The sequence below is a fragment of the Scophthalmus maximus genome, chromosome 5, assembly GCF_022379125.1.
Source record: "Scophthalmus maximus strain ysfricsl-2021 chromosome 5, ASM2237912v1, whole genome shotgun sequence".
NCBI classification, from domain to species: domain Eukaryota; kingdom Metazoa; phylum Chordata; class Actinopteri; order Pleuronectiformes; family Scophthalmidae; genus Scophthalmus; species Scophthalmus maximus.
The window spans coordinates 27,727,501-27,741,470 of NC_061519.1; the positions used below are offsets into that span (position 1 = coordinate 27,727,501).

General features: G+C 51.0%; 1 protein-coding gene across 10 annotated transcripts; it reads left to right on the forward strand.

Moving 5' to 3' along the window:
• The first annotated feature begins 437 nt into the window (after positions 1-437).
• On the forward strand, positions 438-13,642 carry smg7 (SMG7 nonsense mediated mRNA decay factor). Of its 10 annotated transcripts, none has more exons than XM_035633154.2 (23): positions 441-805; positions 1,721-1,752; positions 2,704-2,821; positions 2,919-3,051; positions 3,509-3,680; positions 3,788-3,859; positions 4,533-4,683; positions 4,777-4,912; positions 5,399-5,564; positions 5,655-5,814; positions 5,904-5,974; positions 6,247-6,307; positions 6,383-6,502; positions 6,638-7,061; positions 7,152-7,293; positions 7,392-7,753; positions 8,098-8,424; positions 9,098-9,247; positions 9,889-9,975; positions 10,260-10,410; positions 10,501-10,671; positions 11,275-11,432; positions 11,539-13,642. In XM_035633154.2, exons 2-23 carry the CDS (start codon positions 1,746-1,748, stop codon positions 11,650-11,652), a joined length of 3,453 nt encoding a protein of 1,150 aa, XP_035489047.1. In that variant the 5' UTR covers positions 441-805; positions 1,721-1,745; the 3' UTR covers positions 11,653-13,642. The 10 variants fall into 10 exon arrangements, with proteins under 10 accessions (XP_035489045.1, XP_035489047.1, XP_035489040.1 ...); XM_035633147.2 differs by having other exon boundaries at positions 441-760; positions 1,721-1,779; XM_035633148.2 differs by having other exon boundaries at positions 441-760; positions 1,721-1,779; positions 8,101-8,424.
• Positions 13,643-13,970: the final 328 nt, after the last annotated feature.

Genomic DNA, 13,970 nt, shown 5'->3' on the forward strand with positions numbered 1-13,970 from the left:
TAATGGAACCTGACAGATATGGATTTTTGGGGCCAATGCTGATATTGATATTAGGGAGAGAGAAAAAAATCCAATATTGATATATAATTCCTAAAATGCCGTCACCAAACACTTCTGACGAAGAAATATAACTTCATATTTTACAGTTTTAACCATAAACAACTAAAACACAAATATATAAAACTTGAATCACGAAAAATGTACATAACTTTCATGTAAAAATATAAACATAAATGCTCACATTGTTTATTCTGTGAATAATAAATCAATAAAATAAACAGCAGATTTTTATCAGACAACAGATAAATGAGTCGCGATCTGATCAACAATAAGTTCAAAATATATGTGGAACATGTGAATTTATTAATCAACTTATTGATCATAGTTTTCATTGACATGTGCATTGTTGTGGAGAACAACACAGTACAAGTGTAAAACAATATTTTAAAAAATCAATCCTGGTATCGATCAATAATTCTCAACATAAATGTCACATTGTGAAAGTGTGAAGGTTCCAATCCTTCACTGTGACGTCACAGCAATATAGCGATATTTGTTTTATTGATTTTAGATGATTGATATTGTTTCATCACCATAGAGATCACCTCTCCTCCCCTATGTGTGCGCGGTCGCGCGCGCGCTCGCTCGTGCGGGTCAGACTGGAACAACATGGCGGCGGGAGGAGCGTTAGCTTCGGGACCAGTCGTTGTGTGAGAGTCTGTCGACCCGGCAGGATGAACCTCTGCGCCCAGTACTTACGGTAAGAACCGGAGCGGTGGACAGGTCCGCTCCCCCGGCGGCCCAGGTACGTCCGGCGGCGGGCGCCTCGACCCGACAGGTGAACTGTTTGTCCGGCGGCTAACGCTAACGCTGAAGCTAACGCTGAAGCTGAAGCTAACACTGAAGCTAACACTGAAGCTAACACTGAAGCTAGCGCTAGCAGGTCTGGCGGACCACCCCCTCGCATTAACGTTGGCGCTAGCTAGCAGCTAGCAGCTAGCTCCACATATCAACAAACGGTCCTGCGCGGCTCCTCGCTCACACTCGATCGGGCGTCGAAGGTGTGTGACCCCGGTGTGTGACCCCGGTGTGTGCGGGGCTCACGCGTGTTGTCTCCAGTCGATGTGGATTTAAGGTTCGTTCGTGTTTACCCGCCACAGACACTCCGTGTGTTGTTGCTAGCTAGCTTTAGCACAGCGGCGTCTTTCAGCGCACGTCAGGTTAGCATGAGCGACCAGATGCGTTTACGTGTGAAATGTAGTTTTGGTTCAATGAGCCGCGGCCTGCGTCGCGTTCGGTTACCGGTCAAACGTGTTCGGCTGCCGGACGAGCCGGCGTCAGTCAGCGGGGCTGGGGGAGGCTAACTCCCGGTTTGTTTGTGTGTGTGTGTGTGTGGCTGGTCTCAGTTTGGATCCAGGTGGTAGTCAGAGCCCGACACACACACACACACACACACACACACACACACACAGACACACACGACATGTGATATGAGCTGTTAAATATTTTAACGAAGCGGCAGCTTCATCACGATCAGGTCTCTACCGGTGTGGACTGTCAGTGATGAGGAAGAGAGTGTGTGTGTGTGTGTGTGTGTGTGTGTGTGTGTGTGTGTGTGTGTGTGTGAGAGAGAGAGAGAGAGATAGAGATATAGGCATCTGTCTAACTCCCTCTCTCTTCTTCTTCTTCTTCTTCCTCTTCTCTGTTGACGTGCGAGCAGACAGGCAGAGGCCCTGAAGGCGGACATGACAGGTACGTCTGACATCACCTCTCACACAGGTGAGCCTCCCCTCAGTTGCAGGTGTGACTCACCTGTCCTCACCACGTGTAACCATGGTTACACCTGGTGTGAACGTCTGTACTTAGAGATCCAACCAATCATCACTTTTTACTCAAAGGAGCGACTCTGGTGACGGTCGGTTCACTTCATGTTCCGTGTCGAAGGTCATTCAGATGTTTCAGATGTTTAAATTGACGAAGCCGCTGAAAGTTATGCTGCGTTCCGTTATCCCTCAGAAAGAAGAGTTCTGAGGTTTAATGGGCCGCAGGTAATCACTCGATGACGACAAGACTTGGATTGACCTGGTCAGATCACCATGGTTACCAGGATAGATCAACACGGTAACAGATGCAGCAGGGTTAACCTGCCCCGTGATAAGACATCAAAGCCAGTCACCAGTCCCAACTACCGACCAATCAGATCACGGGAAAACCAGCGCCATCGTTCCACATGATCCGTCAGGGACAGAAGAGTTCAGAGTCAAGAAAGAAATATTAAAGATCAATAGATATTTATCAACACAGACTCATTATTATTAGAGCTTCATCTGATTCAATAAAAACAAATTGATTCTCGTGTTTTACTTGCTGATTCCATCGCTGCACCCCGGAACAGCACGAGGAGAAATAAAAACTGAAATCTGAGATAAAAAAAAAGATCTGCTCGGTTACATCACAACATGGTGAGCAACAGGAAACGGGTCAGAACCAGATTCTCACCTCCAGTTATAAACATGACGGAGGGAAAACATTTACATTTATTCGCCGGGGCTCTGGAGATCAACACAATCTGGCAAAAATTATGATTTAAATGATCCGATCCATGGATTCTCTCCTTCCGACACATTTCAGTCTCATTCCAAACTTCGTGTTAAGGTCCAGTTCGCAGTTCTGGTGGTGCTGATGTTCCCTTCCGTCCTGCAGATTCAAAGCTGGGGGCGGCGGAGGTGTGGACGTCCCGCCAGGCCCTGCAGGACCTCTACCAGAAGATGCTAGTGACGGACCTGGAGTACGCTTTGGACAAGAAGGTGGAGCAGGACCTGTAAGCGGCTCACACACACACACACACGCGCGCAGACCTGTAGAGTCAGTTTGTCTCCGTCACCTCGTCATCTCACTCCCGGTGTCTCTCCCTGCAGGTGGAATCATGCTTTCAAGAACCAGATCACCACACTGCAGAGCCAGGCCAAGAACCGGGCCAATCCCAATCGCAGCGAGGTCCAGGCCAACCTGTCGCTTTTTCTGGAGGCAGCCAGTGGCTTCTACACTCAGGTAAGAGTCAAACAACTGGAGCAGGTTAGTCTGACATCAGGGAATTTAAATCAACGACATCCTGGTTCCTCTCACTCTCTGGTCCGTCCCCTCGGTTCCAGTCTGAGCTTCAGTGACATGGTGTTTGGTCATGTTGCTGCGGCTTCTTAGAAAAATAACTTCAGGCTAAAATGTGGATAAAGTTGTAGCATAAATCAGACCAAAACAGCCGACACACGTCAGAGTCTCTGTTCTCTGCTAACATTCCCTCTGCACACGAGCGGTTGCTGCTTCAGCTCTGAAGGTTCCTGGATGTCGTGTCGCCTCCTCGCTCTGGTCTGCTGCCAACGTGGATCTGAAGTAGAGAAACACACACACACACACACACACACACACACACACACACACACACACACACACACACACACACACACACTCAGAGCTAAAAAGATGGCGGGTGTTCTGTGTTGTGTCTCAGTTACTGCAGGAGCTGTGCACCGTCTTCAACGTGGACCTGCCGTGTCGCGTCAAGTCGTCGCAGCTCGGCATCATCAGCAACAAGCAGAGCAGCACCAGCGCCATCGTCACGCCGCAGCCCAGCTCCTGCTCCTACATCTGCCAGCACTGCCTCGTCCACCTCGGGGACATCGGTGACAAACACACCTACTTTCTGTCTCAGCTCAGCTTCTGTTGCAACGTGCAGACCTTCTCCTGAGACAAATGTGTACAACTGTCCCTCGTGATGTTTCTGTTGCAGCTCGTTACCGGAACCAGACCAGCCAGGCGGAGTCATACTACCGACACGCAGCGCAGCTGGTTCCGTCCAACGGTGAGTCTGTGCTGCTCCATGTTCCACTGATGCCGGTCTGTGCCTTTGACCTGTAAAATGATCAGGAGACCCAGTCTTCATAACAACCCCTGTAGAAATGATCAGGAGACCCCAGTCTTCATGAAAACCCCTGTAGAAATGATCAGGAGACCCCAGTCTTTATGAATAACCCCTGTAGAAATGATCAGGAGACCCCAGTCTTTATGAATAACCCCTGCAGAAATGATCAGGAGAGACCAGTCTTTATGAATAACCCCTGTAGAAATGATCAGGAGACCCCAGTCTTTATGAATAACCCCTGTAGAAATGATCAGGAGAGACCAGTCTTCATGAAAACCCCTGTAGAAATGATCAGGAGACCCCAGTCTTTATGAAAAACCCCTGTAGAAATGATCAGGAGACCCCAGTCTCCATGAAAACCCCTGTAGAAATGATCAGGAGACCCCAGCCCACATCAACACACCTGTGACAGTTCATCCACAGCTTTTATTTTCTCGTTCATGTCATGAAGAGTCCGACTGGTGCTTGATTTACAGGGATTTGTAAAAGTAGAGATAAGCAGCCATGTTTGTAGTTCTTTTCTGACGCTTGTGTGTGTGTGTGTGTGTGTGTGTGTGTGTGTGTGTGTGTGTGCGCGTGTGCGCATGTGTGTGCATGTGTGTGCGCGCTGCAGGTCAACCGTACAACCAGCTGGCCATCCTGGCCTCGTCTAAAGGAGACCACCTCACCACCATCTTCTACTACTGCCGCAGCATCGCAGTCAAGTTCCCCTTCCCAGCAGCCTCCACCAACCTGCAGAAAGCGCTGTCCAAGGCCCTGGAGAGGTGACGACCTCACCTCCCACAGGCACACGACGACCCCTTGACCTCTCCACCGACGCTCCTCTGACTCTTCTCCTTCCCTCTGTGTCTCTGCAGTCGTGACGAGGTGAAGACCAAGTGGAGCGTGTCGGACTTCGTCAGGGCCTTCATCAAGTTCCACGGCCACATCTACCTTAGCAAGAGTCTGGAGAAGCTGGACGCTCTGCGGGAGAAGCTGGAGGAGCAGTTCCAGGTACTGACCACGTCACTCTGACCACGCCCTATCACACCACGACTGATTGACACGTCAGGTTCACTGCGCTCGACACAAACCCTCACTGACGCATCGGGCGACAACATTTTACGTGAATTGGCAAAAACTGAAAAACGGTAATATGAATAGAACTTTTAATTTGTCTTTATCGACACCAAACGTGGTACGCTGCCTTAACGTATTAAAATACACATTTCTATTATAAATGACCAAGATTGGTTGAAAAACATGGCCGCTACTACGACTAAAATGTCTTCCCAAAGGGGCGGGGCTTAGAGGAATATTGGCTATAGGTCGTTAACAGTTTGTCCAATCATCATAAATCTTGCTACATAAATTACAGCTGTGATAAACATCGTGTGTGTGTGTGTGTGTGTGTGTGTGTGTTTGTGCGTGTGCGTGCGTGGGCGTGTGTGTGCGTGGGCGCGCGTGTGTGTGTGTGTGGGCGCGTGTGGGCGCGCGCAGAGGCTGATCCTGCAGAAAGCCTTCAGCTCCCAGCAGCTGGTGCACATCACAGTGATCAACCTGTTCGGGCTCCACCACCTCAGAGACCTGGCGGCGGTGACTGGCGGCGAGCAGAGCTACAGCAGCGAGCAGCAGATCAGCTGGTTCCAGCTGCTTGGACTCTTCAGTGAGACGCTCACACTCACTCGTGTTACTGTAACTCATTGTAAGAATGTGGCTTCTTCCTGGTGTCTGATGTCAATTCCTGTTTCCTCAGTGTCCTTCCTTGGCGTCATGTGCAGCCGCGTTCTGCTCAACAAGACCCGGGGCGAGGAGATCATGGGCGAATGTCCTCTGCCGGCCATCAAGGTTTCCCTGGACTGGCTGAGGCTGAGACCCGGCGTGTTCCACGAGGCCGCCGTCGACCGGAGGCAGCAGTAAGTTGTGACGTCTCTCTGACTGACGGTGAGTCGGCTTCTGGTTCTGTGACGCTTCATTAGCTCCTCTTCTTCCTCTTCCTCCTCAGTGTCTGGCCCTGGCTCGTCTCCATCCTCAACAGTTTCCAGCCTAAAGAGGACGACGTGTCCGGCTCCTCAGGTAGGACGTCCACTCGTCACCGATCTGGTCCGAGTCCTGCTCACGTCCTTCACAATAAAAGCTTTGACTGTCTCAGAAACTGAGCTGTGCGTTTTTCACATGCCACGTCCATCCGTCCATTTCTCAGGAAGACCTCAAGGGAATTTTTTTTAAATTTGACACTCAACTCTTTCAGTTGTTAGATGCTTATTCTGACAAATTTTACACAAATCTAATATGAGCTCAAACTAAGTCACGTGACTCCTCTGAAGGTGCGTTTGTTTCCTCCACAGCCACGCCCCTGCCCGAGGAGTTTGAGCTCCAGGGTTTCTTGGCTCTCCGACCTGCTCTGAGGTACAGATGCCTCGTCACCGGTGGTAGTGGAGTTCAGTGTGTCTGTGTCTGTGCTGACGTCTGTCGCTGTTTCAGGTCTCTGGACTTCACCAAAGGTCACCAGGGCGTCCTGGTGGACCAAGACGGGCCACCGCTCCACGCCCGGCACCAGAGACTCATCAGTCTGGGAAAGTGGGTTGCCGACAACCAGCAGGGGTGAGAGTCTGTCAGCGCATCTGACGTCATCAATTAGTTGATAGAAAGAAATCCATAAACTTGTCAAACATTAAGTGGTTGAAGCTTCTCAGATCTTCAGTATTTCGTCACTCGATTGTGTCTGTGTCTCTTCAGGCTGATCCAGTGCATTGTGAGCGAAGACGGCCTCCTCCTCTTCATCACCGACATTCCGGAGCAGGCCATCGAGGAGCCACAGGAGAAGGAGGCCCCGGTGCTGCAGGAGTCGTTCAACGGCGAGCAGACACCCCACGACGGCGGGAACTCCGGCCTGAAGTCGGTGCTGTCGGCGGGGAAGACGCAGAGCTCGTGGCCGGACGGCAGCGACCGGCCCGTCGTCACCTTCAAGGAGAACATCAAACCGCGGGAGCAGAGCCGCGAGCCAACGCGGAGCCATCCGCTGAAAGACGGCGGCAAAGAGCGCAGAGACTTCACGAAGGGCGCCGGTGCTGCGGGGAAGGGAGAGCCGAAGAGGGACGGGAAGAGGAAGAGCGAGACCAAGAAGAGTGGACACGAGAAGACGACCGATGCTGGAAAACAGGTAGAGACAGAGACGGTCTGTCGTCACGCTGAGCGGCTGGGCAGCGACGCAGCAGCTGGCGTAACGTTTCACTTGTTTCCTGTCGCACAGGTGAAGGCGCAGACGGAGCTGAGGAAGACTCCGGTGTCCGAGGTGAAGAAGACTCCTGTCACTCAAACTCAAACCACCTGCTCCTCCCAGTTCATCCCCATCCATCATCCTGGAGCCTTCCCCCCCCTGCCCAGTAGACCTGGTACACACACACACACACACACACACACACACACACACCTGTCAGTTATCAGGAAGTGACTTCAGGTTAAATTCTGCTCCTGATTGGTCCGTCTGCAGGTTTCCCTCCCTCAGCCTACGTCATCCCTCCTCCCGTGGCGTTCACAGGCCTCCAGGTGAATCCAGGCTTCACCTTCTCCGCCAGCGTGTCCGGCCCTGGACCGTTCCTCCAGCCGGCCGTCCACAACCAGGCCGGTGCTCAGGTCCAGCCTGGGAAGCCGTCCCACATTCCCTACAGTCAGCAGAGGCCCTCGGGTCCAGGGCCTGGGAGCCAGAGCCCCTCCCAGGGTCAGCAGCCCCAGAACCAGCAGGCCCTGCAGCAGTCGGTCCAGCTGCAGGTTCAGGCAATGAGCCAACAGCAGTCTCCCACCAAACCAGTCCAACAGGTCGGAATGGGGAAGAGTCCGCCTCACCTGCAGCAGGTTAGGTCACACACATACACACACACACACATACACACATTCACGCTTTAATATAATATTGTAAAAGTATGAGTTTATTTGATTTTTTTGGCCAGAACTTAAAGAGCTGGTTTGTTGTTGTTGTTGTTGTTGTTGTTGTTGTTGTTGTTGTTGTTCAGGCCTGTGACCAGCAGGTGGCACCATACACAACATGAACATCACAGTGTCTGAGCATCATGATCAGATCAATATTTCATGACGTCGTCATGGGAACCAGGTTCACAGGTGGAAGCTCCACATAGTCATTATGGATGAGGACACGCTGCCCACTGGTGGCTGATGTTCTCCTCTGCTTGTTGTCCCAGCAGTACATGCAGGTCCAGGACCAGCAGCCGGCCCAGATGTGGACCCAGGCCCAGGCCGCGCTACAGAAGATGAGTCCCATGCAGATGAGCCTGAAGCAGCCGCAGACGACCTTCTACCTGGCTCCTCAGGACCCTCTCAAACTGTACGAGCACCAGCTGCAGACGCAGACGCAGCTGTCCAATGTGGACAAGAAGATCAAGTACCCCGACGTCAAGATGCAGGACTTCTACTGGGACCCGTCCTACAGGATGGGGGACGGTCTGTCTGTCATGGCCGACAGGATGAAGAGGCCGGATCAGGACGTGCCCCGGGGGCCCCCCTTCGAGGTGAGACGGTCCCGTCCTCAAACTTCTTTCTCTGTCTCCGCTGCTCTCTGCGTCTTCTCCTGCTTCTCTGTTTCTGTGGTTAAAACCTGAGCGACAGAATATATCATATATATAATCACAATAATCAATAATCATAGTTGTATTATAGTTCCACTCCTGTGGGTGTCTGGGGACATGAGGGAGTAAAGAATTTCAAATACTGATATATATATATATATATATATATATAATTATTAGTGTCATAAAAACTTTAGGACATAGAAGTGTTATAAAACCAAATATATAAATCAAACATTATTTTATTGTGTCTTTTTACAGTGACTATATATTATTGATCAGGTTTTTTTCACTGTGTTTCTGCTTCTTCGTAGTTTTTCAGTAACTTCTTCTCTCTCACCGGCTTCTTTTCTTTTCCTCTTCTGCTTTTTTCATCCTCCTTCTCTCTCTCTCTCTCCCTCTCTCTCTCTCCATCCCTCCCTCCTCCCTCTCTTCTCTCCCTCCGTCCCTCCCTCCGTCCCTCCCTCCCTCCCTCTCTTCTCTCCCTCCGTCCCTCTCTTCTCTCCCTCTGTCCCTCTCTATCTCCCTCTCTTCTCTCTCTCCGTCCCTCTCTTCTCTCCCTCATTCTCCCCCCATCTCTCTGTCCCCCTCCCTCCGCCCTCCCGTCTCTCACCAGGACAACAAGAGCTCACCTCTCCTGCCTCCCGACCTGCTAAAATCTCTAGCAGATTTCGAGGAGGAGGAGGAGCTCATCTTTTCTAAGCCTCCTGATTTCTTCCAGGCCTTGGCAGCTCCTCTTACTTCTGCTCCTGGACCAAACATATTTGTATGTAACCCTGAACTTCTACATCCACCTCCCCCCAAACCCCGACCCCCCCACACCGTCCCATGCTGCTCTATAAAGCTTCACTCTTGTCACATCAGTTGTAGTGTATAGGATTAATCATGTGACCTGCCCCCCAGGCTTCATGATGACAGACTTTAATTGTGAAACTCCTGCAGGAAGACGGTTCATTGTGATGTTTCAGAGCTCGGCTGCTTCCACACCGATACGTTTTCATTTCAAAACCACTGAACACACACGTCATGTGACCGCTCAGGTGTAAACAGCTAACTCTACAGCTGGCTGCTTAGTAACAGAAACTCCTCTGAGGGAGGAACAGTGATGGTGAAAAGTCAGAGCAGGAAGTGTTCCTGACAGGAAGTGTTGGCGGCGTTGAGTTGTGACTGATGAGAACCAATCAGAGAAGAGAACGTGGGCTGAGTTTTCACACTGACCTGTCTGTGTCTGTTTGTCCTCACCTGTCTGTGTCTGTCTCTCTGTCTGTCCTCACCTGTCTGTGTCTGTTTGTCCTCACCTGTCTGTGTCTGTCTCTCTGTCTGTCCTCACCTGTCTGTCTGTTTGTCCTCACCTGTCTGTGTCTGTCTCTCTGTCTGTCCTCACCTGTCTCTCCCTCGTCTCTGCAGCTGCCGCCTCAGACTAGGATGGAGAGCTGCCCCGAAGTCGTCGGCCAATCGTCTTCTCTCCTTCCCATCTCAGGCTTCCCTATGCAGGTCAGTCCACTCCAGTCACACGCTGCATGGCCAAAAGTATGTGGACAGCAAGGCGCTGTTTCCACTTGAGCCTGACTGATTTATGGATTGGTTAATAACTTCAGCTGATATGAGACAATGTCAGAATCCTGCAGGACATGAATAAAAAACGTTTGCTGTAACGTGGTTTATCCACCAGGGGGCAGAGGTCTGAGGTCACAGTTCAGTCATTTCTTCAGCCTGTGATCACGTGATCATGTGATCAATAACCCTAAAGGTCTCGCTGTCTGTCTCCATGTGTTCAGGAGTACAACCAGAACAGCATCTTCAGTCAGGCATACGGCAAGAACCTGCCGCCCAGCTCCAAGCCCGACGCTCCCATGATGCACCAGGAGCCGTCGCTCTACTCGCTGTTTGAGGGGACGCCGTGGTCCCCCTCCCTGCCTGCCAGCTCAGGTACGTCTCACCTGGAAACACTTAACAATAAGACCGTCACTGTAATGACTGCCGGCGCATCTCTGACGGAAGCTGTGTTCTGATTGGCAGACCACTCCACCCCGGCCAGCCAATCCCCTCACTCCTCCAACCCCAGCAGCCTGCCGTCCTCCCCCCCGACACACAACCACGGAGCCATGCCCTTTTCTAACTTCGGGCCCATCGGCACTCCGGACAGCCGGGACCGCCGGGTGGTGGACCGCTGGAAGGCCGACAAGACCGGTGAGGGTGGGATAGGGTCCACGGGGAGGGTCCACGGGGTGGTGGGCTGCTGGAAGGCCTACAAGACCAGTTAGGGGTTGGATAGGGTCTACAGGGAGGGTCCACAGGGATGGGACCACAGCCATGGGGGAGTGTCCAGAGACTCCACAGGGAGGGTCCAGAGGGTCCACAGCCATGGGGGAGTGTCCAGAGACTCCACAGGGAGGGTCCACAGGGAGGGTCCAGAGGGTCCACAGCCACAGGGGGAGTGTCCAGAGTCTCCACAGGGAGGGTCCAGAGAGAGGGTCCACAGGGATGATTAAAAACATCTTCAATAGGCTTTATTGATTCTGTGCTGAACCTTTTTACAACTCTACGACTCTGGATGTGTGATGGTGAAGACGGGCGTCTCACAAGGATCGATTCCGGGTCCAATTTTATTTTCTATTTACATAAATGACCTGGTTTAAGAATCAGATGCATTAAAACGTAAACCTTCATGCAGACAAGACCATCACCTCTGATTCTCTACAGTCTGTTTTCAACATGAGCTTTTAATTTTCCATAAATCCATTTGTTTCCTGTCTGTGATCTGTCGTTGATGTGGTGTCTTTTGTGTTTCAGGCGCTGCGAGCGGCTTCGGTCTGGACTACCTGCCGACCGCAGCCTCCGCAGCATCCGACAGCAGCTGGCACCAGAGCGGCCCGGCCGGCAGCTCCTGGACCAATCAGGAGTCTCCGATGGAGGAGTCGTCCTCCACCGTGCTGCTCGACAGCCTCAAGGTCCCTGAACGTCTTCAACCTGTCTTCAGTTCACGTAGATCTGAGACCATAGATATGTAAACAGCAGAATGTGTCGTCCTCACTAACGCTGTGCTCTGCTCCACAGTCCATCTGGTCCAGCTCCATGATGCAGCCCGGCCCATCTGCGCTTGAGCAGCTCCTCCTGCAGCAGAAGCAGAAGCAGCAGCGAGGTCACGGCGCCATGAACCCGCCTCACTGAACGGCAGCCAAGGCGGCGCTTTTTGTCCGGACGTCGAAAAAACGACCAACAGGAGAAAACGGGAGGGTAAAAAAAACCAAGAAGTTTGACGAAGACGAGCTCCAACTGAAATGGAAATTAAACCGTGAGAAACGGTGGAGGCTGGGGAGGTGACACGACCCCCCGACGAGGCTGACACACCACTCCCACCCCCCCCTCGGCCGTCGAGGAGCGGTGACGCCCCTCCTGGATCGGAGGGCGCGGGATCTCTTCAACCAATGGTGCCGCGCGCCACGGCCGGGTTTCCTTCGACCCGCGGAAATCTGAACATTGAAGAACACAACCCCCCCTCGCCACCACTGCCACACCTCCTCGGCCCCGCCCCCATCTGACCTGAACAACTCGAACAAAACAAAACTCTGGACCTGTGGGATGCCGGCTCGGTCCCGACGAGGCGCCGGTTTTTATTGGGTGTGGGAGAGCGAGGACGTGGCAGTCAGGTTCAGGGGGGTCAGGTGAAGCGGCGGGGGATAAAACAACAGACTGGACTTTCTGCTCTCTCCATTCATATTCATCACTGTGGAGGAGGAAGAGGAGGAGGAGGAGGAAGGCTCTCTGTAGCTGATTGGTCGAATGAATGAAGGAAGGGAAGAGGAGGAGGAGTTACAGCTATATAAATATATAAATAAATATATATTGCCATAGTTGGACTTTAAACGGGCCTCGTCTCTTAGCTGGACGGGACGGGCGTGTTCCCTCGCCAGCTCGACCCTCCCTGAGGGAGGAGCGGCGCCCGGTGACGGGGAGGACGACGTGAAAGGGAGGGGGGAGGGGCTAAGAAGGCGGAGCCCCGTCAGTCTTAGGGATAGTGTTTATCGTTAGCGTCGAGAGATTTTCAGATATTAACAAAAAAAAAGAATCTGTATTTTGTGATTTGTTCATAGCAGTTTTAGCTTTGCGCCTCGGAGGCGACGCAGCTTTGTCTTTAGCTTCTCGCTTGAATATGTTCGCTTCTTCTTCCAGTTGTGACTCTGCACGCACGCACACAAACACGCCCCCCTTCCTGTAACTTCAAAGTAAAAGCCCCAGGAACCAAACTCAGGAACTAAAAGCTCCGTCAACTCGGCGACATCTGACGAGTTAGTGATTTGATTATGGATCAGTTGTGTGTAAAGTGCAGGCGACGACGTTTCCTGGAACTTTTTTGCTCAAGTTGATGAATCAAAAGACAAAATCGTTGCTCATTAATTTTCAGCTGAGTATCTGAACATAAACAGATGAAATCTGAATATTCGACTGTTTCTGATCAGAAAATTCATTTGCTAACTAACCGCCACAGATTTATTTTCTCTTTGTTCGATACAATATCAGAATCATAATTTTAAAAAGCAGCGAGACGGTTACCGAGGGAAAGTTTGGCACTTGTAAATGGACTTTTGATAAAGCTGTTGGCTGCTCAGCCCCGAGTTTGGTCTGACAGGAGTCGTTTAGTTCCTGAACCAGTTCCTGTGGTGAGACACTTGGTGACTCGCTTTAGAGCCAATCAGGAAGCAGCGAGCGAGTGAGCGACGGCTGGCCAATGGGTTCGGCCCCTGCAGGCGCCAGGCTGCACCAGCGTAAACGGTTTAGTTGTGAGGGAATGAAAAGATAACGTTCGTTTTAACTTTCCCGTCGAGGACGTTTGACTAAAGCCGACGTCCCTTTTCCTGTGACTGTGCTTTTCATGTTGCATTTACAAAATGTATTTAAAAAAAAAGATAAAATATTGAATGTGAGGACGAATCTGAGCAGACGAGTCGGGAAGCAGCTCGACCTCCGGTGGGTTTTCTTGTTTCTTTTCTTTTGGAGTAAGAACAAATGGACTGATCTTCTCCGAGATGTCGGGTGGGCGGCAGCTCGTCATTGGTCGATGCGGCGGCGTAGCTTCAGACCTGAGCGTTGACTTATCTCTGTGTAGAATTTGAGAAATGTGGAATCAGCCTTTAAATAAACGTAAACCATGTTCTCCTCATGTCATGTGACCACCTGTTGTCTGCAGTGACGCGTTGCCTCAACATATAACTATATATATAAATATATTTAGTTTTATATATATAACTATATATATATATCGTTTTCAACAACGTATTGAAGAAAACTCATCTGGCAAATATCAGAAGAAAATGAAAATGAATATATAAAGACGATCACGGACTGTATATGAAGAAGATCACTGACTGTATATAAAGACGATCACTGACTGTATATAAAGACGATCACTGATTGTATATGAAGACGATCACTGACTGTATATAAAGACGATCACTGACTGTATATGAAGACGATCACTGACTGTATAT

Excerpts from the sequence above, each read along its gene's own strand:
- smg7 (XM_035633147.2), top strand. The coding sequence starts at position 618 with ATGTGTGCGCGGTCGCGCGCGCGCTCGCTCGTGCGGGTCAGACTGGAA. Across the intron at positions 9,248-9,888 it reads CTCCTGGACCAAACATATTT|CTGCCGCCTCAGACTAGGAT; the intron begins GTATGTAACCCT and ends TCGTCTCTGCAG. Across the intron at positions 11,433-11,538 it reads TGCTGCTCGACAGCCTCAAG|TCCATCTGGTCCAGCTCCAT; the intron begins GTCCCTGAACGT and ends TCTGCTCCACAG.